The sequence below is a fragment of the Narcine bancroftii genome, chromosome 6 (genome assembly GCF_036971445.1).
Source record: "Narcine bancroftii isolate sNarBan1 chromosome 6, sNarBan1.hap1, whole genome shotgun sequence".
Taxonomy (NCBI): domain Eukaryota; kingdom Metazoa; phylum Chordata; class Chondrichthyes; order Torpediniformes; family Narcinidae; genus Narcine; species Narcine bancroftii.
Genome location: NC_091474.1, coordinates 187,073,555 through 187,097,557, shown reverse-complemented (window position 1 = coordinate 187,097,557; position 24,003 = coordinate 187,073,555). Strand labels below are relative to the sequence as shown.

Sequence of the window (24,003 nt, the reverse complement as noted above, 5' to 3'; positions counted from 1 at the left end):
AAGAATCTATCAATCTCTCGAATGGTATTTCCAAGTTTAGCTGTGTATATAATGAGCTCCTGGGTTTGCTGTAATCATTCTATTTTTCTATTTGAAAATGCTAAATTGAATGCAGGCAAATGGAAGTGTTAGCTGTTCATTTCACATTTCTTTACTGATGTTGACCCATTACTCATGCCACATGGAAGAAATTGGGCTCCCATATAGGAAGTTATAGTTTTGTGCTACAAATATAAAATTGAAATTAAATTGTACTTACTTGTTTGTGGAAATTAGTAATGGGCAACTGCAAGGCTGACAGTCACTTGGCGTTCCTCGAGTTGGATCTCCATAAAACCCAGGCCGGCATTGATCACAAAACGGACCAGCTGTGTCATGTTGACAGTTCTACATGAAATCACATTTAATTTCAGAATCTTCTTGATTAAAAAAAACAATTCATCTCTTTTGCTTTAATAAACAATTTTGATTTATATGCCTCTTCATTGAATTCATGGAAAAGGTGACAGTAAACAAAAATGCTACTCACAGCATCCAGTAATAGTGTTTTAGACTTTTTTGAACAAATACATTTTGACACTCCAATTTCATTTAGTTGCATATAAACAATCCCAGTTCCTCTTTCCAATGGTCTAACATAGACACATTAATGAAATAGTTATAATCCTAACATTAAAGCCTGGAGCTTATTACAAACAATAGTACAAAGGCTCGAGTGTCAGGGCACCCCAAATACTATTTAAATTAAGGCATTGAAGTAAAAACAAAAGGATTTTGAAATGAGCTTCAAACAGTTGCCATGATTGCCTGAAGTAATGGATACATTTTAACATATTGTTTTGAGAACAGTCTATTCTCATGCCACTTCCTGCTTCTCATGGGGTAACACAGGACTCTTTTCCGATCTTCTCAGTTCTTTTCTGCATCACCTGACAATGATCCAAACTCATTGTGTCCTTATGGGAAAAATTACTAGGTCATCACCGAAATTGCAATGTTACAAGTCCAGAGGTCCCCAAAACCCAGCAGCAATAGATATTCACCAAGTTGCTTTTAATTATCTTTAAACATGAAAACAGAATTAAACTTTAACTTATCACTATTAACTTACTTAGCCCCCTTCGAATTCTAAATGCACATGTATGTAAAGTGTGTGTAAGTTCAGAAAAGTTCTTTGGTTCACAGTCCAATCTCACTTCTCATTCCATGTTCAGGCAATTCTTATACTGTGCACAGAATTTAACATTTATAAAGTTCACCAGGCCTTGGTGCTTCAAAGGTAAATGGTTACCACTCAGGAAGGTTCTTGTCAGTTTTCAGAGAGAGATTTGTTGTTCCTTTTACTTCCATCAGCCACTTCAGTGTCTTGCTGAAGAAACTTGCCTCATCAGGTTTCTCCAGATGACAACCTCTTTCTTTCAGGTCACCACAGAGTTCCTTCTTGTTTCTCTTATTCCAAGTAAAACATTAGGCAGCCAGTCCTCTCTCCTTGCATGAACCACAAGGGCTTTAACCAGGCCATCTCCAAAAATAGACCATTCTACAAGCTTGCGAGTTGCTTCTGTTGGCTGTAACACTCCAGAACTGATCACTGTCTCTCTCTCTCCCTCACAGAGAGAAAAGCCTGTTTGACTCTCTCTGTTTGCAACTACATGACCCTCTTAGAAAAACAAATTATCTTCGAGATAATCTGTGGCTCCAGCAAGATCATTCATCTGTTGCCTTTGTAAACGACAATCCATTAGTGAAGTTTCTTGAGCACTGCTCAAAGCTCTTGCAAAAGCTCTGAGGCCCCGATATGTCTAGCATGGGGCAGAGCTCCAGTATTTTAAATAAGATCTGTTTTAAACTGTTTGTATGTAACCTAGTCTAACAAAATCTAACAGAATCTAACCTAGATTCTGGACTCAACAATGCATGGCAACCAATCCCCATATCATTATCAGGTGGGGGGAAAAGAAGTGTTTTAAGGCATAATTTAAAACATTACATAGATGAAGGAACTGAATTTAAAAACAATATTTTCCAATCATAAGCTTGGATTCAGAATTGGCTGGTCGACAAAAGACAGAAGGCAATGGTGTTATTCTGGCTGGAGGTCATTGACTAGTGGAGTTCCGCAGAGATTGGTGTTCAGATCCCTGCTGTTTGTGACATCCTTGGCTTGGATGAAAAGGTAGGTGAGTATGCAGATGACACAAAGACTGGTGGCATGGACAGTGAAGAAAGAGAGTTAATGAAGAATACAACAAGATATCACTTACTCACAGAAATGGATAGAGAAAATGCAGATGGAATTTAATCTGGACAAGGGTGAGGTGTTACACTTTGAGAGGTCAAATGTCAGCAGAATATGTACAGTTAAAGGCAGGGCTCTTAAAAGAACAGAAAGATCTGAGTGTCCAGACCCATTGATCCATAAATGTGGCCACTTAAGTAGATCCTGTGGTAATGAATGCCTTCTTACACTCAAACCCCTGCCCAATAAAGGCATGCTTGTCCTCAGTGGGCTGGCCATTTTATGCAAGAGTGAGGAAGTAATGTTGCAGCAATATAAAACTTGGGTTAGGTCACACTTGGAGTATTTCTGATTCCCCATTGCAGGATGGATGTAGAGGCTTGGGAAAAAGTACACAAGAAATTTACCAGGACGCTTCTGGGTTAGAGGGTATCTGCAAAAGGAAGAGATTAGACAAACTTGGGTTGCTTTCTCTGCAGCATCTGCAAGGAGACCTTAGAAGTTTACAAAATGGGGGGCGTGGCAAGATAGCGTAGAGGGTAGACATGTGGTTCCACCCTTCCCAGTTAGACTATTAAATGCCTGATTTTAAAAGTTGTAAAAGTGATTAAAAATACTGTTTATAGACTTTGGAACAGTGGAGGATCGAAATAGCTGCAAATGTGAAAAAAATTCGAAAACTCAGTTACAGAAGAAATTACCCTACAAAAGTGTTGAAAAATTGAGGCCTACCTATCAAGTTGAAGCCTCGGAGTCGTCGATTGGAGTCCCCAAACCTCAGAGGATTCCTGCCCGGCTAAGTATTACGTCGGTGCTGATGGCGCTGGCTCAGCGACAAGTTCAGCAAGGTCCGACTTGCACGCTCATGAGTCCGAGCGCGTGGGTGGGCTGGCCGAACGAGGACAGACCCGTGAGCCTGCTGCATTGCCTGGTGGTCCGGGGGTGTGCAGTGTAGCGTCGGAAAATGCACCTGCGCAGTCGGTGGCCCTATCAGACATGCACGGTGCATCGCAGGTCCGCAAACCTTTGGAGAAGGTTTGGGCTGTGGGGGAGCCCGAGCGGCAGCGGGCTGATGAGGTCAGCATGCTGTCGTCGGGTGTCCAGACCCACAGCCGCACCATAAGAGGATCCATCGTTTTGGAGGAAGAGAGCTCAACTTTATTAGAATTTGAAGAATTGGGGACTGAGACTAAAGAAGGTAGGCCTCAAAGGGAGGAGATGGATCCTGGAATGGATTCTGTGTTTACAATTCTGGAAGGGATTGTGCAGCAAATGGAACATATGTCAAATATGTCAATGCAGATGACTAATCAGATGACTCAAGGATATTCGGAAATGAAAACTAAAATGAACACTATGTGTGAAGAAATAACTTTTGTGAAGCAAGCTATTAATGTAGTCAAGAATGATGTTACTAGATGTATACTGAACAAGATAACTTTAAAAAGATGAGGAGGCTTGCTTGAATGTAAGAATCAAGTGGAATGTAATAGAGAAAAAATGGAAAAAGTGGAAGATTCTTTTGTAGATTGGGGGATTTAGAAGAAGGAATTATTGAAGATTGATTCATTGGAGCGTTAAGGAAGAAACCTTTTCCAGGCCAATTACCATGAGCAGTCTTGATTCACTGTTTGAAATATCAGGATAGAGAAATTATACTCTGATTGGCGGTGCAGAAAGCACAGCAAAATCAGGCTCCAATGATGGTTCAAAATAACAGGGTTTTTTTTAATGCAGATTTGAGTCAAGAAATTATTAGAAGACGTCGAGAATTTAATTTGGCTAAAGCAGTATTGTGGCAAAAGGGATATAAATTTGCTTTTCGATACCCGGTTGTATTGAAAGTCTTTTATGGGAATTTTCAATCTCAGTTTTTTGAAAATGACCATGATGCATTAATTTTTGCTAAATTCATTGCCAGATTTACGAGGAAATGGGCGATTGCCATCATTGTCACCTAAGAGAAGCGTCAATAGTAATGGAAATGGGAAGAATGGAAAATATGGAAAGAATGGGATAAAAGTTGAATTGACGCAAAGTCTTCTCGATATTGAAGATCCTAAACAATCATTGGGACCGGAATCATTGGGTTGACTGTTTTTGTCTAAGTACTTTGTGAAGTCTGTCTGGTGGTGGGGTGGGTGGATGACACTGAGACATATAGTCACCTGCCACTTGTGGACTTTACCACACCCAGTTTTTTTTTCTTTTTTTGGATTTTTTTTAATGGGGGCATTAGAATATTGTGAGATTTAGAAGGGGAGCATTATTTTTATAGTAGTGTGATATTAGATTTAGTCATGTCTAATTTGAATTTTACAACATTTAATGTCCAGGGTTTGAATAACCCGATTAAGCGTAAATGAGTTTTGGCTTATATAAGAAAAATGAAAGTTGATATTGTTTTTTTGTAAGAAACACATTTGACTGGAAAAGAACATTTGAAGTTTAAGAGAGAATGGGTGGGCCATGTGTTTTCTTCTTCTTTTAAATCTAAGGTGAGGAGAGTAGCGATATTAGTTCATAAGAAATTACCATTTGAGTTAGAATCATTTGAATCGATTGTCTTTTACAGAGAGTGCAGAGAAGGTTCACGAGAATGTTGACAGGATTTCAAGGTTTGAGTTACAGGGAAAGGTTGTGCAGACTGGGGCTTTTTTCTCTGGAGTGTAGAAGATTGAGAGGGGACTTCATCGAGGTGTTTAAGATTTTAAAAGGGACAGACAGAGTAAACGTGGATAGGCTTTTTAAATTAAGAGTGGGGGAGATTCAAACTAGAGGGCATGGTTTAAGATTGAAGGGGGAAAATTATCAGGGGAACATGAGGAGATATTTCTTTAAGCAAAGGTGGTAGGGATGTGGAATGAGCTTCCGACAGACATGGTCGAGGCGGGATCATTGGTTACAAGGAAAGACTGGATAGTTACATGGATAGGAGAGGACTGGAGGGGTATGGACCGGGTGTTGGTCAGTGGGACTAGGAGGGTGGGGATTTGTTACGGCATGGACTAGTAGGGCCGAACTGGTCTGTTCTGTGCTGTAAGTAGTTATATGGAAATGTGGGTAAGGTTTTGATGGTCAATTGTAAAATTTTTGCTGAATCATGGACTTCATTAAATATGCACCTAATATAGATGATGAACGGTTTATGTCAGAGACTTTTCTGTTGTTAACTCAGGCCAATAATAATATTTTGGTAGGGGGAGATTTTAATTGTGTTTTGGATCCTTTATTGGATAGATCTCTGAAAAGTATAAGGAAATCAAAGGCAGTCATACAAATAGGGGCTTTGATGAAAGATTTGAATTTGGTTGATGCTTGGAGGAGAGTGAATTCAACTGAGAAAGATTTTTCTTTTTATTCGTCTCAAGATGATTCACTTTCTAGAATAGATTTTTTTTAAATTTTGGCACATTTGTTGAGTAGAGTAGTGCAGTGCAGGCTGAATATAAAAGCCGGGTTATATTGGAGCATTCAATGTTATTTTTATCTTGTGTGAGTTCTGAGGTGGTACAGTCATCTTATAGATGGAGATTTAATACAATGCTATTGAAGAAACCAGAATTTATTACTTTTGTTAAGGAGCAAATTACATTATTTTTGGCTGAGAATGTTAACTCAGTGAGTAGTAATTTTGGATTGTGGGATACTTTGAAAGCATATTTACGAGGGCAAATTATCAGTTATACTACAAAAGTTAAAAAGCAATATGTTGTGGAAAGTTCAACATTAAAGAAATAAATTACTGAATTGGAAAAGGAATTTCAGAAAGATGTTAGAGGATAAAAAAGCTGCTTTAATGAAGTTGAAGTTGCGTTACATTACAAACTTATCAATATGAGCATTTACTTAATCGATCTAAGCAACATTATTATGAATTAGGTGAGAGAGTTCATAAAATATTAGCATGGCAATTAAAAACAGAACAGGCATCGCGAATTATTAATGCTGTGAAAAAGAATTCAATAGTTACCTATAACCCTCAGGAAATTAATGACCAATTTTATTTATTTTACCAACAGTTATATACTTCTGAGGGAAATCAGAATGTTGGTTCTATCGAATCTTATTTATCTAAATTAAATGTATCTGTTTTAGGGGAGGAGCAGATTAGAGAATTAGAAGTTCCATTTACGGATTTTGAGGTTAAAGAAGCTATGCTGGAGATCCAAATGGAAAGTCACCAGGAGATGATGGTCTTTCAGTTGAATTTTATAAAGTATTTTATGAAGATCTATCTTCTGTATTTGGAGATGTTATACAGCAAGTAACTGAAGAACAGTTGTTACCTGAATCTTGTTTGAGTGCTATAATACTGTGATTCCTAAGGAAGATAGAGACCCATTGAAAGTATCCTCATATAGGCCTATTTCTTTATTAAACATTGACTATAAAATTATAGTAAAAGTGTTGGCAAATAGACTTGCTAAGTATTTACCTCAGTTGATATATATAGACCAAACAGATTTTATTAAAAATATCTGACAATATTCTTAGATTGATAACTCTGGTCAATGCACTTAGACAGCAACCCAACCATCCAATGGTGGTTGCACTGGATGCCGAAAAAGCCTTTGATTGGGTCAAGTGGAATTTTTTATTTAAGGTATTAGAGAAGTTTAATTTCGGCCCTCATTTTATTGGCTGGGTTAAGGCTCTATTTACAAATCCAGTTGCTAAGGTGGTGACAAATGGCCAAATTTCTTCATCATTTAAATTAATGCGATCGACCCGACAAGGTTGTCCATTGTCACCAGCCTTATTTATTCGCATTGGCTATTGAACTGTTAGTTCAGACAATATAACAGAATGATAAGATTAAAGGAATGAAAATTGTGGATGATGAATACAAGATTACTTTATTTGCAGATGATGTGTTGGTATATTTGACAGAGCCTGAACAGTCTTTGAAACATTTACAAGATTGTTTGTTAAAGTTTGGTGAATTGTCTAGATATAAAGTAAATTGGGATAAAAGTGAAATCTTGCCAGTTGGGGATGGGGATTATTCAGAGTATAAAAGTATTATAAAATTAAAATGGTCCGATAAGATTAAATACTTAGGAGTGGTAGTAAGTGCAGATTATCAGACCTTATATAAATTAAATTATATTCCTTTATTAAAAAAGATTAAAATGGATTTGATTAAGTGGAAAGATTTAATGTTGACATTAATTGGTCGAGTAAATTGCATTAAAATGAATATCTTTCCTTGAATTCAATGTTTGTTTCAATCTATACCATGTTCGCTTCCAAATTTTTTTTTCAAGATTTGAATAGAGCAGTGCGGGAGTTTTCGTGGAAAGGGAAATTAGTTTGTGTAGCTTTATTTAAACTTACATGGAAATATGCCCTATGTGGTTTTCAGTTACCACATTTTCAAAATTATTATGAGACAGCTCAGTTGAAATTTATTAGCAGATTGATAGATATGGATCAACCTCCGAGTTGGGCAAGGGTGGAAATGGCTTGTGTATTTGAAGCTGGGATACATCAGTTTATGTTTAAGTGGGATTTGAATTTGTTGTGAGGATGTAATTTGCCGGTATTAAAACATTTGTTAAAGACATGGGTTAAAAGAAATAGGGTTTTAGGATCTAAGGGTAAACTGTCAATTCAAACTCCGTTATATCATAATCGGCTTAGTCCTTTTTCAAAGTTTAACTATCATTGAAGAGATGGATTTCTAAGGGTATAAAGATAATTCAGGATTGTTTTGAAGATGGTCAATTCCTTTATTTTGCGGGAGAAATTTGATATCTCAGTAAATTCATTATTTGTGTATTATCAAGTTAGAACTTTGATAAAAGAAAATTATGGTACAGAGATGTATGTACCTATGTTGACGAAATTTGAGTCTTTGATTTCTTCTGTACCTAAGTGTGGTGAATGTCTGCCAAGCTGCCCAACTCCCCTCTGGTGAGCCTTGCTGTACTAACATTGGCTGTGCATTATCTCTACTGTTAAGGACACTCCCATCTGGATATAACTGTATATGCATCTATTGTCTTTCATTACTGTACCATGAGTTTCTGCTAATAAAAGCCATGATTATTGTTTGACCACATCATCTTTGTCTACTTCATTAATTGGCACTTCAATTTTATTAGCAGAAATGGATTCTGCCCTCAAGCCAGAGCAGCTGATAATCGACCAGTCTGCCCCGAGGGCCACAGAAATTTTCAACCACTGGATTGCTTGTTTCGATTACTACATGGCTTGAAACAATGTGGTTAATGAGGCGATACAGTGGGGCCACCTGAACTCTCTGCTGGATGAGGTCCCTTTTGCCATAACGCAAGGAGCTACCACTCTGGCTATAGCCCGGGAACGTCTGACTGTTTACTATGCAGCGCCACGGAATGTGGTGCTTGCTCGACACCAGTTGCTGACTAGACGCCAGAAACACGGGGAAAGTGATGTTGCCTATGCACTGGCTTTCGACTCACTGGCAAATGAATGTGATGTCAGGGCAGTCAATGTGCAACAACACCGCAATGGCTTGAAGCTGGATGCTTTAGTCAACGGGATTCACCAGTTACATCTGACAGAGACTGTGGGAGATGGAGTCCTTAACCTATGACCGGGCAGTCACTCTAGCCAAAACACTGAGAAGTGCCATGTGGTCCAGTGAAATGGTAGAAACCGAAAAGGAAACATCCAGGAACCCCGAAGGAAAGAAAAAGGCAAACTCCTGAAAAATGCTACTTCTGTGATAATAGGTGGCACCCCAGACAGAAGTGCCTGGCTCGATTTGCTACCTGCAGCTATTGTGGGAAACTCGGCCACTTTGCTAAAGAATGTAAGGTGAAAAGTACTCCCACTGATAAGAGGAGGAGGAGAAGCACCAAGAAAATGCATCTTGGAGCTGCAGGAATGGAAGACAACTGTGAAAAGGGGGAATCTTCCGACGAGCAGGCTGAATCAACTTCAAGTGATGGCGAGGTGAGATCCCTTGTGATAGCTCAATTGACTCCAAATCTTGGGGGATGTTACAGACTGGAATGGTTGACTATGAAGGGGGAGGTGAATGGTGAGACTCTTGATTGTCTAACAGATTCGGGGAGTGCTGACAGCTACATCCAGAGTCTTAAATTTGCGGAGATATCCAGTGAACCAAAAGATATCAATGACTTGTAATTAACTTACAAAAACTGTACGGGACAAGTGTAAAGTTACTTTAAATTTGCAGGGACATTGCCTGGCTGATGTGTAGCTATTTATTATGTCAGAGCTCTGCGCTCCTGTGGTACTGGGGTTAGATATTCAATCTCAGATGAACAGTGTAGTGTTAAATTTCGGTGGGCCACTACCTACACTTATCATACCCCGCACTAGTTATTGCAGTCTGTCCACATTAAAGATCAAAGCTCCCTCCCTTTTCAGTGATTTATCCCCAAGTGTCAGCCGATTGCCACTAAGAGCCGTTCTTACAGCAAGAGAATTGTGAGTTTATCAAAGCTGAGACCCAGATATCGCTTAAAGAGAGAGTAATTGAACCCAGTAAGAGTCTGTGGTGAGCCCAGGTGGTAGTTGTGAAAAATCACACTAAGAAACGACTGACTATTGACTACAGCCAGACAATCAACCGTTACACTAACCTGGATGCCTACCCCCTGCCACGCATCAATGAAATGGTTAATCAGATAGCACAATACAATACAGTTTACCCTTAGATCCCACTATCAACCACAAAGCAGCTTACCACCAAATCCCCATTAAAAAAAAGGAACTACCCTATACAGCCTTTGAGGCTGATGAGGGGGTTATACCAGTTTAAAAAGGTACCTTTTGGTGTTTAAGTGTTTCAGAGGGAAATGGATAAGATTGTTAGGACATATGAGTTACAGGGTACGTTTCCCTATCTGGATAATGACACTATCTGTGGGAAAACACAGGCTGAGCATGACAACAACAAAGAAAATGTTAGCAACAGCTAAAGAACTCAACCTTACATTTAACGAGGACAAATGTGTGTTCAACATGACAGAGCTACCCATTCTGGGCTACATTGTCCGCAAGAGCAAAATCCGCCCCGACTCGGAAAGAATGGCCCCCCTTAAGAAGTTACCACCCCAGACTCAGCAAAAGCTCTTAAAAGGTGTATGGGATTCTTTTCCTACTACTGCAAATGGGTTCAGGACTTCGCCATGAAGGCACGCCCTCTGTTTGACACTGTCTCTCTCCAATGGCCTTGAAGGCTTTCAAGAGAATTAAAGCTGATATTGTCAAAGCTGCACTTTCGTCCATTGACGAGGATGTCCGATTCCAAGTGGAAACTGATGCCTCAGATTATGCCTTGGTAGGAACCCTTAATCAAAAGGGCAGACCTGTGGCATTCTTCTCCCACACATTAAGCGGACCTGAACTTAAACATCCTGCCATTGAAAAAGAAGCCCAGGCTATTACTGAAGCTGTTCGCTACTGGAGACACTTTCTAGCCGGCAGAAAATTTACGCTTGTCGCTGATCAGAAATCTGTAGCCTACGTGTTCAGTACTAAACACAAAAGTAAAATCAAGAACGATAAGATGTCACACTGGCGAAAAGAACTCTTAACTTATAATTATGAAATCGAGTACAGACCAGGCAGGTTAAATGATCCCTCTGACGCATTGTCACGATCTGCTGCTGGTGCTCAGCTGGAGGGGCTAAAAGAGATCCATAGCAGACTGTGCCACCCAGGAGTCATGAGATTCTTCCACTACATAAGGGCTAATAACCTTCCTTACTCTCTGGAAGAATTCAGGAAACTGACTAAAAGCTGTCCTGTCTGTGCAGAATGCAAACTGCAATACTTCAAAGCTCCAGAGGCCACTCTCATCAAGGCCACCCGACCTTTTGAGAGGATTAGCTTAGATTTTAAAGAGCCGTTACCTTCCAACAACAAAAATGTATATTTCCTTACTGTAATTGACGAATACTCCAGGTTTCCCTTTGCAATACCCTGCCCTGACGTCTCGTCAGCATCTGTCATTAAATCACTTGACAGAATTTTCAGTTTTCCCAATTACATTCATACTGATAGAGGCTCAGCATTCATAAGTGCTGAAATGAGGTGAGCCCTGCTATGAAAAGGGATTGCCACCAGCCGTACCACGAGCTACAACCCGCAGGGCAATGGTCAGGTTTAAAGGGCTAATGCTACAGTCTGGAAGACTGTTAATCTTGCTTTAAAAACACATGGTTACCCTGTTACCCGGTGGCAAGAGGTGCTGCCTGAGGCACTACATTCTATTTGGTCTTTATTGTGTACTGCAACAAATCAAACACCTCATGAATGTATGTTTGCCTTTCCTAGGAAATCAGGAACTGTGATGGACTGGCCAGCCTGTTTATCTGAGCCTGGAAACGTGCTGCTGAAGAGCTACGCTCGGACACGTAAAACAGACCCCCTAGTCCAACCAGTTCAGCTACTGCATACTAACCCCAACTACGCTCATGTTAAATTCCCAGACGGGAGTACTGACACTGTATCCCTAAGAGATCTGGCGTTGCCTGGTTCACCCTTTCCTCGCACCCCTACTCAAAGTTAGCTTGAGAGGTTGGACTCACCCCCCCACCCCCCAGCCTGTGACCCCTAGTAAGCTTTCAGATGGCCATGCTGAGACTCCACTGCCTCACGCAGGCGATCCTGGAACAGGTCCAGAAGTCAGTCCTTCCCACACTACTGACCCAGGACCTGTATCAGTTCCCAAGGTTGCAAAGGAGCCACCTGTTTTGAGATGAAGCACCAGAATTTGTAAACAACCTGATAGGCTGACATATTCATAAAACATTTCATTATATTTCGATTGCTTGCTAGATACTGACATATTTTGGCTGTTAGAGAATCTCAAGGCCAAACATGGTATCCATGTATTGCTTGCTTCAGTCTTTCCTAGCAGCTGTCCTTTTGATTTTAACCCTTCTTCTGCCGGGTGGGGGGGGGGAAGACTGTGGTGAATGTCTGCCAAGCTGCCTGTCTCCCCCCTCTGGTAATCCTTGCTATACTAACATTGGCTGTGCATTATCTCTACTGTTAAGGACACTCCCGTCTGGATATAACTGTATATGCATCTATTGTCTTTCATTATTGTACCATGAGTTTTTCCTTATAAAGGCCATGATTATTGTTTGATCACATCGTCTTTGTCTACTTCATCAACTGGCACTTCATTAAGGTTATATTTTGGGTATGTATCAATTGTTACAAAAAGCTATGAATAAACCGGGCTGGGAGAAATCTAGGTTTAAATGGGAAAGTGATTTAACTTATATTTTTCTGGAAGATAATTGGGAGGCGATGTGTCATGATAGTGCAACTAAAGTGACCAACGTACAATATGGAATGGTTAATTATAATTTTTTTTACATCAGTTATATTTGACTCCAGAGAAATTGAAAAAGTATGGGTTTAGTAATTCAGATTCTTGTTTTAGATGTGGATTATGTACTGGAACTCTTTTACATGCTGTCTGGTCTTGTGTTAAAGTACAACTATTCTGGAAAGGAATTAGATTGGTTTTGGAAAAATTATTTAAAATTAAATTCCTTATAAAGGCCATGATTATTGTTTGACCACATCGTCTTTGTCTACTTCATCAACTGGCACTTCACTGAGAAAGGTTATATTTTGGGTATGTATCAATTGCTACAAGAAGCTATGAATAAACCAGGCTGGGAGAAATCTAGGTTTAAATGGGAAAGTGTTTTAACTGTCTGGTCTTGTATTAAAGTACAACTATTCTGGAACGGAATTAGATTGGTTTTGGAAAAATTATTTAAAATTAAATTATCATTAGATCCATCGATTTTTTTGTTGGGATATATGGTTTCTTTGAAAGGATTAGGGTTAGATAAATTTCAAATTGCTTTTGTACATTCGGTGTTGTCTGTAGCATGGAAGTGTGTAGCTAGAACTTGGAAAAATAATGTGGAGGTTAATATTTCACATTGGCAAAGTGAGTTGAGAACTTGTATTATTATGGAAAAGATTACATGTAATTTACACGATAATTATCCGTTTTTTGTTCAAATGTGGTCTCCTTATTTGGAGTATATGAATCTGGATATACTTTGAAATATTTTTTATATTTACTGTATTGTTTATTATATTTGGCTCCCCTTAAGGGAACTGGCTGAAGGGGTGGGTGGGGTTTTTTTTAAGTAAAAAAAAATTTTTTCCTCTGTTTTTCTTTGTTATCCTTGTAAGTTGATTGTTATCTTTAAATAAAGTTTAAAAAAAAAGTTTACAAAATTATGAGAAGCACTGATAATGTGAACAGTCCAAGTCTTCCTTCAATGTAAAAACTTCACCTACTCAAGGACATATATTTCAGGTGAGCTGGCAGTGGGGTGGGGAGTTGAGTTTAAAGGAGATGGATCTGGCTTTTTTTTTTAAATGGTGAGTGATAGGTGCCTGGAACAGCCTGTCAGGGTAATTGCTGGTAGCAGAAACAATTGTGGCTGCTAGATAGACACATCAACATACAGGAAATAGAGGGAAATACAAGATACACAAGCACCAGAGGTTTTGTTTAATTTGGGCATTATGTTCAACACAGACTATCTGGGCCAAAGAGCCTCTTCATGGGATGAACAGGAGGTACATATCGACCAATGAGAATTCATGAACTCCCAGGTAATAAAATATATTGCTCAAATCTTAAACTTGCTGTGAAATTTTGTTCAGAACTTCTGCTCAAGATATTGAAAATATAAATGTAGAAGTTTTGTTCAGCAATACCCTGAGGACAAGCTCTGGTACAATCGTCTGGTCTTGCAGAAGGTCATTAAAAACTATTTGAATCATGCACTGTACCATCTTCTCTCCTCCCCTCCCAATCAGCTGCAAATCTCAGCTGTATCCAATCATTTTCAAAAATGTAATTTTGTGTGTGCAGTTGGATTTGGAAGAAAGAGGAGAATAGGATCTGATTGAGGCCTATGGTCTATTTCAGGGAGGGAATCTGGCCTGATCCAAACTGGTAGTGTAATTAGTCAGGGATGTTGGCGTAGTCAGTGGAGGACCAATGGTAATAGCAATAAAGAACTGGAAAGATAATTTCCATAAATCACAGTGGCAGTGGGGTTTGGATCAATGAGGGGTGATGACAATGGTGGGGGGGGGCACGTTGAACTGAGGGTCAAGGTGCAGAAGGAGTGAAGGGGAGATGGGCACGGCTCTGATCAAGCATGATGGAGTGTCAATATCAAGAGAGGTCCTTGCTAATGGAATGGATTGCGCCTTTTTTTGTTGAAAAAAGTGAAAATAAAGGGTCAGGGAGGTGGGAGGAAGGGGCAAAACACAAAGTTAGTGACATATCATGAACAAAGTGGCCAACAATTGTTATTCCCTCATCAACTCATCAAGCTCCAAAAGAAGCATGGCATGTAATTGGCGACATCCTGTTGCAGAGTAACTGATCAAATTTCCATTCATGCAAAATTTTCTAAATATTGGCTTATGAACAAAAGTGCTGGAGAACCTCAGCAGGTCACACAGTATCTCTAGGAAATAAAGGGATGTAACCAACATGTTGGGCCTGAGCCCATCATCAAGGTATGAGCAGAAAACCAGCAAGCACCTGAATAAAAAAGTAGGGAAGGAAGAGGAGGGAAGAATAATAATCCCTTTGCATATTTGGTTTGTTATCTTAACTAAGCATGCTTTGTGAATTTCTTTGAGGTGGCTAAAGTCAATGTACAGATGTTCTATTGGCAGACAAAAATAATACTTCTTCAAGGCTTCTGTAAAAGCCAATTTTGCCTCGGTATATGAGCTTTAATAAGTATTCTGCTCCAAGTTCAGCATGACAAAAAGAGTTTGAGAGTGAACAGAATAAGCTGCTGCAAAGGCAGAACAGGAAAGAGTGCACAGCAGAAGGCTAAATTCACCCAAGTCTTCGCAGTGAAACTTTCCGACCAGATAATATCAAGAAATAATGTACCAGGGGCTCATTCTTCTTCCTTCTTCCCTTTTTTCCCTCCTCTCCTCTCCATTTTTTTCAGATGCCTGTTTACTTCTTTCCACCTCCCCCCCCCCCCCCCGCTACCTTGAAAATGGGCTCAGGCCTAAAACATTGGTTAAATATACAGCGTTTGATTCCCATAGATGCTGTATGACCTGCTGAGTTTCTCCAGCACTTCTGTGTAGTGACAATCACAGCATCTGCAGACGTTCCTGGAAAAAGTCTTAGTAACACCTTGCATAACCCTGACAAGGGTTTTTGCATCAAATTTCCCGACCACCCCCCCTCCCACCCATCTTTTAATATGGCACTAATTTATTTTGTTCTCTATCTTGTATTATTAACCATGGGTTCATAATATATATTTACCTGAGTGAAAGAACCATGAGCAGAGGTTAATTATAAATATTTCAATTTTAAAATAGCATTTAATGGAATGCCCTTACTTCATTTGAGATAACCTGCGGCACCAAAACGTAACAAGATGAAGAAAGCATTATAGTATCAAGCTAATTTTGTCATTCTAATACACTAAAGCAATTCATCCACCATTATAGAAGTAATAAAATGATGATAGGAGCTGGAAGCTTCATGCCTTGCCGAACCAGATAAAAACAAAGCTACTCTGAGTTAATAAGAGTTGTCAAGTTGACATATGGTCCATACGTCGTAAAGGGGTTAGGGAAACAAATTTTAAACAACAGCTCATTGTGATTTGATATATTAGGTATTTAGAACAATATATGGATAGCCTACTAATTTTATAATCAAATTATTAAATATTGCACCATTTGACTCAGCAAGAAAAATACAGACCTGCTAAGTAGATGAGAAAGAAACATTTAAAAATATTTGCTGTAAAACTAAACTGTCTGAACAAAAGCTTGGGGTTGAACTTATCACAATCCATATGATTTGCCATTGCCTGGTTGGTGTAAACAAGCTTCTCATGATCTCAATCATGTGCAATGCTGACTGCAGCTGTGCCGAAATAAACAATCTCTTAACCTAACAGCTGGCCTTATATTCAGGAACCAAAACTCTCCACAAACCATTGGCATTTACCTGTGCTATTTGAAGAAATCATAACCATCTTACAGTTCAATGAAAATCAAAATTTAAAAATGCCAATACTGGAAATATGAAATAAAATCATAAATTGCAAGAAATACTCAGCAGATCAGGTGGTGGGTAGAGAAAAACAGAGGACATTCAGGTCGAAGACCTTTCTTTTCCCCACTTGTGCATGAGTTAACTTTCTTATGTATAGGTTGTCTTGCTGGATAGCACACAAAACAAAATTTTCACTGTAACAATAAATTTGAACTGGGACTTCCTTTTCCCACAAATGCAGCCAGACAGGTTGAGTACTTTAACATTTTATCTTTTCATTTCATAGCTATACAGAGATCCGTTGCTCACTTATTTGATTTTTTTTTGTTGTGTGAATTTCTTTGAGGTTGTTAAAGTCTACAGACCCAAAAGTACTATAACTTGATTTCAAGGCTTCTGTAATATCTGATTTTGCCTCGGTATTAGTAGGAATTAATAGGAATTTCTCTTGGAGTTCAGCATGACAAAATAAATACAATAGTAACTAGAACAAATTGCTGAAAATAAAAAGCACAGGAAGGAACGCTCAGCAGAAGGTTAAATTCACCAAAGTCTTCACAGAGAAACTCTCTTACCAGATCATCTAGAAACACCATGTGAGGGGCTCACATTTTATAAAGGATATCTTCATTAGGATATAAACAGAGTGGAGAGAGTGCAGAGAAGGTTTACCAGAATGTTACCTGGGTTTAAGCATCTAGAGTATAGGGAGAGATTGGACAGATTAGGTCTTTATTCTTTGGAGCGTAGAAGGTTGAGAGGGGATTTGATAGAAGTATTTAAGATTATGAAAGGGATAGACAGAGTGGATGTGGATAGACTATTTCCATTAAGAGGAGGAAAGATTAAAACAAGAGGACATGAGTTAAGAATTAAGGGGCAGAGGTTTAGAGGTAACATGAGGGGGAACTTCTTTACTCAGAGAGTGGTAGCCGTGTGGAATGATCTTCCGGGAGAAATAGTGGCGGCGGAGTCAATTGTATTATTTAAGAAAAGGTTGGACAGGTATATGGATGAGAAGAAGATGGAGGGTTATGGGCATTGTGCAGGGAGGTGGGATTAGAAAGGAGTGTTTGGTTTGGTGCGGACTAGAAGGGCCTAATGCCCTGTTTCCGTGCTGTAATTGTTATGTTATGTTATATGTTAAAATATACCACATCTTCAATCATAATTCCAATCATCTAGTGGAACCCACACAAGGTGGCGGAACCAGAGAAGATACTTGGCTGGGGACTGAAGGACTGCACAGACCAATTGACGGAAGTCTTCACAGACATCTTCAACACGTCACTGCAGCAATCCATCATTCCCGCAGGGTTCAAGACAGCCATCATCCTACCGGCACCCAAGAGGGCAACAATAAGAGGCCTCAATGACGACCGCATTGGAGCACTGACTTTCACCATTATGAAATGCTTTGAGTGTCTGGTAATGGAGCGGATCAAAACACATCTCCCAGAGATGCTGGACCCATTTTAATTCCTCTTTAGAAGAAACTGTTCCTGGCCCACCTGGATAACAACACCTCATATGCCAGGCTACTGTTCATTGACTTCATCTCAGCCTTTAATACAATAATTTCCCAGAGGCTGGTGGAGAAGCTGTCCTCCCTGGGACTCAACACTCCTCTCTGTAATTGGATCCTGAGCTTCCTTATGGAAAGATGACATTCTGTCCGGGTCGGTATCAGAATCTCAAGCACCGTCACGCTGAGCACTGGCGGATCTCAGGGTTGTGTGCTCAGCCTGCTCCTGTTCATGCTACTGACCCACCATTGCATCATCAGATCCATCTCCAACAGGATCATCATTTGCAGATGACAACAGTAGTTGGCCTCATCAGCAACAATAATGAGTAACACTACAGCGAAGAGGTGTAAAATCTTGTGAAATGGTACAAGATTAAGAACATGAAACTCAACATTGTCAAGACAAAGAAGATCGTGGATTTCAGGAGGACCAAGAATAACCACCCTCCACATCAACAACTCTGTAGTAGAGAGAGTGGAGAGCACCCAGTTCCTTGAGTTCACTTAAGTAGTGATCTATCGTGGAGACTAAACATCTCCTCATTGGTCAGAAAGCGACTGCATTTCCTGAGAAGACTGAAGCAGGCAAGACTACCATCTACCATCATGTCAGCCTTCTATCAGAGCTCTTTTGAGAGCGTCCCGGCTGGCTGCATCACAGTGTGGTACAGTTGTTGTAGAAAAATGGATCGGAGGTCAATCCACAGGACCATAAAAGTGGCAGAGAGGATCACTGGAGTCTCCCTCTTCCCCATTGACATGATCTACTGGGTTAGTTGTCTGAAGAGGGTACACAAAATCATTGAGGACCCTTTCCACCCTGCATACAATGTCTTTTAGCTACTCGCATTGGGAAAGATATACAGGAGTATCAGTCAGCACCATCAGGATGAGGAAGAGCTTCTTTCCACAGGCAGTGAGAATGCTGAATGACTAAAGGAACTGCTCACACAAATCATCCAAGACTCTCATATGTACAAAACAATATGTATTTATTTGTATAGATAAAATACTTGCCCTGCACATTATTGTTTGTCTGTATGTGTGTTATGTCTGGTTTGTGTCTGCATGTTTTGCACCAAGGACCGGAGAATGCTGCTTCATCAGGTTGTACTTTTACAATCAGATGAAATAATCTTGACTTTTGGGTGGCAAGTGATTTACCAGTGTTCTCATTTCCATTAATTTTTATAAGAATTCTTCTTCCAACTGGAAGCAGGATTTAATTATCTGGATTTCCTATCCTTCTTGACATAAGGCAGGTCCTAGTCATTCTCCAGAATAGGAAAGCAAGATACATTTCATTCTGTTTTGCCAGACTGCAGCAGGCAAAGTGAGCATATAGCTTTGCCAGGATTGCAACCTTGCTATTACCTGAAGGAAAGTAGATTCATATTTCCTCATCTTTCTGCCACTTCTCTCTTTTCCTGTAGCAATCTTGTTACTCTCTCAAAATGGTGAGCGCATCCTTCCCACTCATAATCAATGGATGTCCGATGTGGTGGCATGTATGACTTTGGGAAAAAAATTAGATGTTCCGCTACTGAAATGAATCTTAAATTTGTTTCTTTATGGGGTTCCTTTTGTAATTACTTTCAAAATTTGCAAGATTAACTAGATTTTGAACGCATTGTTTACATTCCTTTTTTAAATTATTATTATTACCCTCCGAAGGGAGGGGATTGAATTAGATATTTAGTATAGTGCTTCACTTTTTATCTTTCTGTTAAATGTAATGTAGGTTTTAGTACTATTTATATTGCTATACAAGATTTGTTAATAGACTGTACTTTATTTTATTGTTATGTACCTATAGAACATTTGATAAAAACCAATAAAAATATTGGAAAAAAAAAGCAAAAGTACCCTGCAAAAGAATCCTACAATGGAAAAGATGGCCTGTAAAAGCATTGTTCAAAAAAGCCTGAGAAAAGTTTGTAATAGCCACATCCTAGAGGACAAATCTGCCAGACTGTGACGGCAACAATCAGTAATATAAACCAGCATAAGGATAAACTTAACTGACCTTGTCCTCCCCTATCTGCCAACACATTTGTTCATAACAGTATGGCTACAAGGACTGGTGGAGAAAAAGCATTCATTCTGAGATGGATGGATAGTGTAAGGGAACCAAGTTTGGTCAGAGTGGTTTACTATTACAATCAATAGGGCAAACCGGTGGACCTTCAAAAAGCAAATAAAGTAGCAGACAAAAATTTATTCAAGTCATTTAAGCAGATTGGATTTGGAGTAATGCAAAGATTGCCAATTAGAAAACGATTGACCAGGAAGAGACATCTCCAAGCTTGATGCTGGGGTCTCAGCATTCACAAGCAACGATTTGGAGGAAACAAATCACAATATAATCAGGTTTGCTGATAATAAGGAGTCAGGTTTGCTCAGAGTGGAATGAGACAAGTCAGTGGAGAGAACCTTTGCGTGGGACAGGTGGTAATGAAGAGAAACTATTTGAATAAAAAGAACATAGTAAATGGAATATAATGTAGAAAAATATGGATCTTCCACTTTAGTTATTGAAAGACAGTGGGTTTCTGTTAAATGCAGAGTGCTTGAAATGCATTAGTATTCAGAGTAGCCTGGGTGTCCTTGTACACTCATCATTGAAATATTATATGAAAATCAAAGATCATATGCAATTAGGATGGTTAGTAATAGGTTGGCCTTTAATGCAAAAGAATTTGAGTACAAAAATAAAGGGTTTGTACTATAATTATAGAGCGTTTTGGTGAGATTACTTCTTTAATATAGTATACATGTCCAGCCTACTAACTATGAGGAATGCATTTGCCATAGAGGGAATGCAACAAAGATTCAGCAGACTGATTCTTGGGACTGTTTTTCAAGAGGAGATAAAAGCAGACAAGGAATGAGAGGTGATGTCATCGTCTTTGCTTTGTTTGGTTCTTGCTTTCACGATGAGTGAATCAATGTGCACAGAACTACCATTTGCGATGATGTGTAGTTCAAAAGGAAACCAAAATATATCATCCACTCAGCAATGTGTTGACTCTGCCCCGTCCTCAGAGCCCGGTTAGCAATTCCTTAATAATAGATTCTAGCATCTTCTCTACGACTGATGTTAGGCTACCTAGTCTGTAGTCACACACTTTCCCTCCACTTCATGTATGCATAACTTCATTTATGATGATCATCAAATCTATTTCCATAGTTTTACCCATTAGATTTGTCTTGTGACTTTTTATTTTAATGCTCTCAACAACAATCTGGTGCAACATTTCTGTGATGTTTTCTGTGCCCTCTTCCATGAAGAAAAACACAAAATAATGGTTTGATTTTCTTATTCCCCTTGTAAAATTTCTCACATCGAGATATGTGGAGGATCAAAACAGTTCATGCAACATCCATAGGAAATAAAAGGTGATCAACGTTTTGGGCCTGTGTCCTTCATTGGGAATGTGGGAAAACAGGTAGGTACACGTTTCTCTGCTGAGTTTCATCAACATTTTGGTGCATTGTATTAGACCCCAGCATCTCCATATTTTCTTGTTTAACTGTAAAAGATCACATTAACCTTTGCTCAACTTTCTCATCTGACAGATCCATAAAAACACTTTGCAGTCTAGTTTTAATTCTCTTACTCTCATATTTTACAATCCTATTCTTTATTTTTTCCTCTCTGCATCATCTTCCAAATTGGATATGCGTCTTTCTATTCTGTTGTGGATAAATGTGGTCAAGAGTTATGGCATCAACACTTATCCTGACAAGACATCATTAATCACATCCCACCAATGAGTTCCTGCTCATTATCCCTACTCTCAGTCTCCTGTCTCACGGTCTATTTCCTCAAAAGGTTAATAAGTTGCTATTATTTACATGATCTTCAAATTTAGTTATCAGTCTTTCATGATTGCCTTCCAGAAGACCATGCAATGAATAGACAAAGACCAAAATTTACTTATCCATTTCTTTTGTCACATCTTCAAACTAAAAATCAGCATCAGATTTGTCAGACATGACCTTATTCAATCAGTAGGAAGGCAAGATATGATTTGTGCTTACATGTTGATTTTCAATGTTCGACTGCAATATCTCAGGGTGTTCAATCACTCTTTGGTTATATCAATCTTAAACATATTAAGGAGAGAAAAGGTAATGCAGAAACTGCTTTTGCAATCTCTGATAAAAATTATACATTTGTCTATACTGAGTGAAAACAGAACTTGGTTCAACCATGGCAAGTGGGACAAAAATTATTTCTCCCTCCTTTGGGGGACAGTGAAAACTCTCACTCTTTCATGGGATTAAATGATCTCTTTCTGCATTTAGAAAACCTCACAGAAATGTCCATGCCTTTGTTGTTTGAAGGATGATAAGTTTGCCCAACAATTACATTCTTGAAATAACATGACGAACGGCTGGCTCCAACAACTGTCAAAAATACTTGGGGGGCATTTTAAAATATCTTTAAGGAGTTAATTGAACTGAATTTTTAGGAACTGAGATAAGATTCTCTTACGATGAACATCCAAAAAGAATGAGGCTTCAGTCATTCAAACAAGTGGAAAGGCAACAAAAAAAAAGCCATTTTTCAATAATGAATTTCATGCACTATATGATTCAAGTGCCATTGTACTTTATGGAACACATTCTGGCTCAAATGATAGAGAACGAGAGAAAATTAAGCACACAAATTCCAGCCCACACCATATTCCAATTAGAGGAAGCCAAGAATATTTTGAATTGGATATGTTGATATCTACAAATTATTCTACAATATAAAATGCCAGATAATGCTTAAAGTTCTCTGGCTGACACATAAAGTGACAGCAGTCTGTTGCTGCCCAACTATGCACACATGGGATAACACAAGAAACATCTAATTGATTGGTGAGCCTTTTGGATGCAACTCATTGTTAAAGTATGGCCTTTATGTTTAGTAGCTAGAAAAAAAACATAACTTTTTAAGTGGTATTTTAATTTATTTTATTTTCACTCTCAAATATGTTTTATATTTGTAATAATAATGTTTAAACTAAGATGCAGGTAAAGGAACATATCACACTTGTGAAAGAAAGGGGTGAACAATGATCACAGGATTACAATAACCATGATGTTAATACATTCTGTCCTCGTTATGTAATGTTTAAGCCTAGAGCCCTTCCTCACAAAATCTGTTCATTTTTCATCGTTTTGCATCCTATCTTGCACTGAATTGGAAATGCTGCATGAATGATGAAGAGACTTCAGCTTGAAATTGATTGGCTTCTTCCAGCCCAGCATTTCTGGTTTTTTGGTTTCAGATGCCTGCAGTTACATTTGTTTCCTAGTTGTGGTGCATGTTTATTGCGCAATGTTGCAGCACTTCAGTTTTGAAAATTATTGAATTTTATTCTTTCATCGTCTTGAAGTACACATGAAAAAAATCAATTAATTTCTTGAATATTATGCTCATATCTCAACTTATTTTCTGTGAACCATGATGAATCACTAACTCAAGTTACTTTTTACTAGCATAACAGATTATGTATTGTAATTTTCCTCCGTTGAGTGCGATACTTTGAAGATGCTCAGTGGGAATGCAGTGCAATGTATTGAGTTGTTAACACTTTATAATGGTTCACTTGTTATTTATTCATTAATCCTCCTATACCACAAGAATTACTCACTTCATTTCAATGTTCCCAAATTATTACATATTGACATCAAAACAGCCATGTATCCATTTTTCATACGTCTCCTCTTTCCACAATCAGGTACTTGCCCATTTTCCACCAAAGCTTTATTCTTCAAAACCATGCCGTGACTCTCCTCACCTAACCATGTATTTTATTGTGATCTGACAAATTTAAAGGTCTGGCTCTGACTCTTCTAATAATTGAGCATTTTATCAGGTTTAATCAATCAAAATCCTCAGTTAACATTTCCATTTTCATTTTAAATACTATTCATCAGTCTGGAACAAAACCTTCTATAACAATGATTTCAACTATAATGTTGAATGAAGATCTGAAAATGGAGTTGGAATTTCAACTTCATTCTCGGTATTCATTTTTTAAAAAAAATATACATACCAAGCATTCTCCAGTCATGTCATCACAGTCATTTGAATGGCCATGGCAAATACATGGTGCACAGATTCCTCCATACAAGGTGCCATTTATTTTTCTGTATCCAGGGGCACAAGAC

The 24,003-nt window shown here is 38.7% G+C and overlaps 1 protein-coding gene across 2 annotated transcripts in view; it reads right to left on the bottom strand.

Moving 5' to 3' along the window:
* Positions 1–24,003, bottom strand: part of lama2 (laminin, alpha 2) — a 361,112-nt gene that overhangs the window by 184,118 nt on the left and 152,991 nt on the right. For both annotated transcript variants that reach the window (XM_069886986.1, XM_069886987.1), the window contains exons 16-17: positions 23,889–24,002; positions 260–387 (exon numbers count right to left, since the gene is read on the bottom strand). In XM_069886986.1, the coding sequence (XP_069743087.1) occupies positions 260–387; positions 23,889–24,002 (242 nt within the window). The remainder of the gene's footprint in view (positions 1–259; positions 388–23,888; position 24,003) is intronic.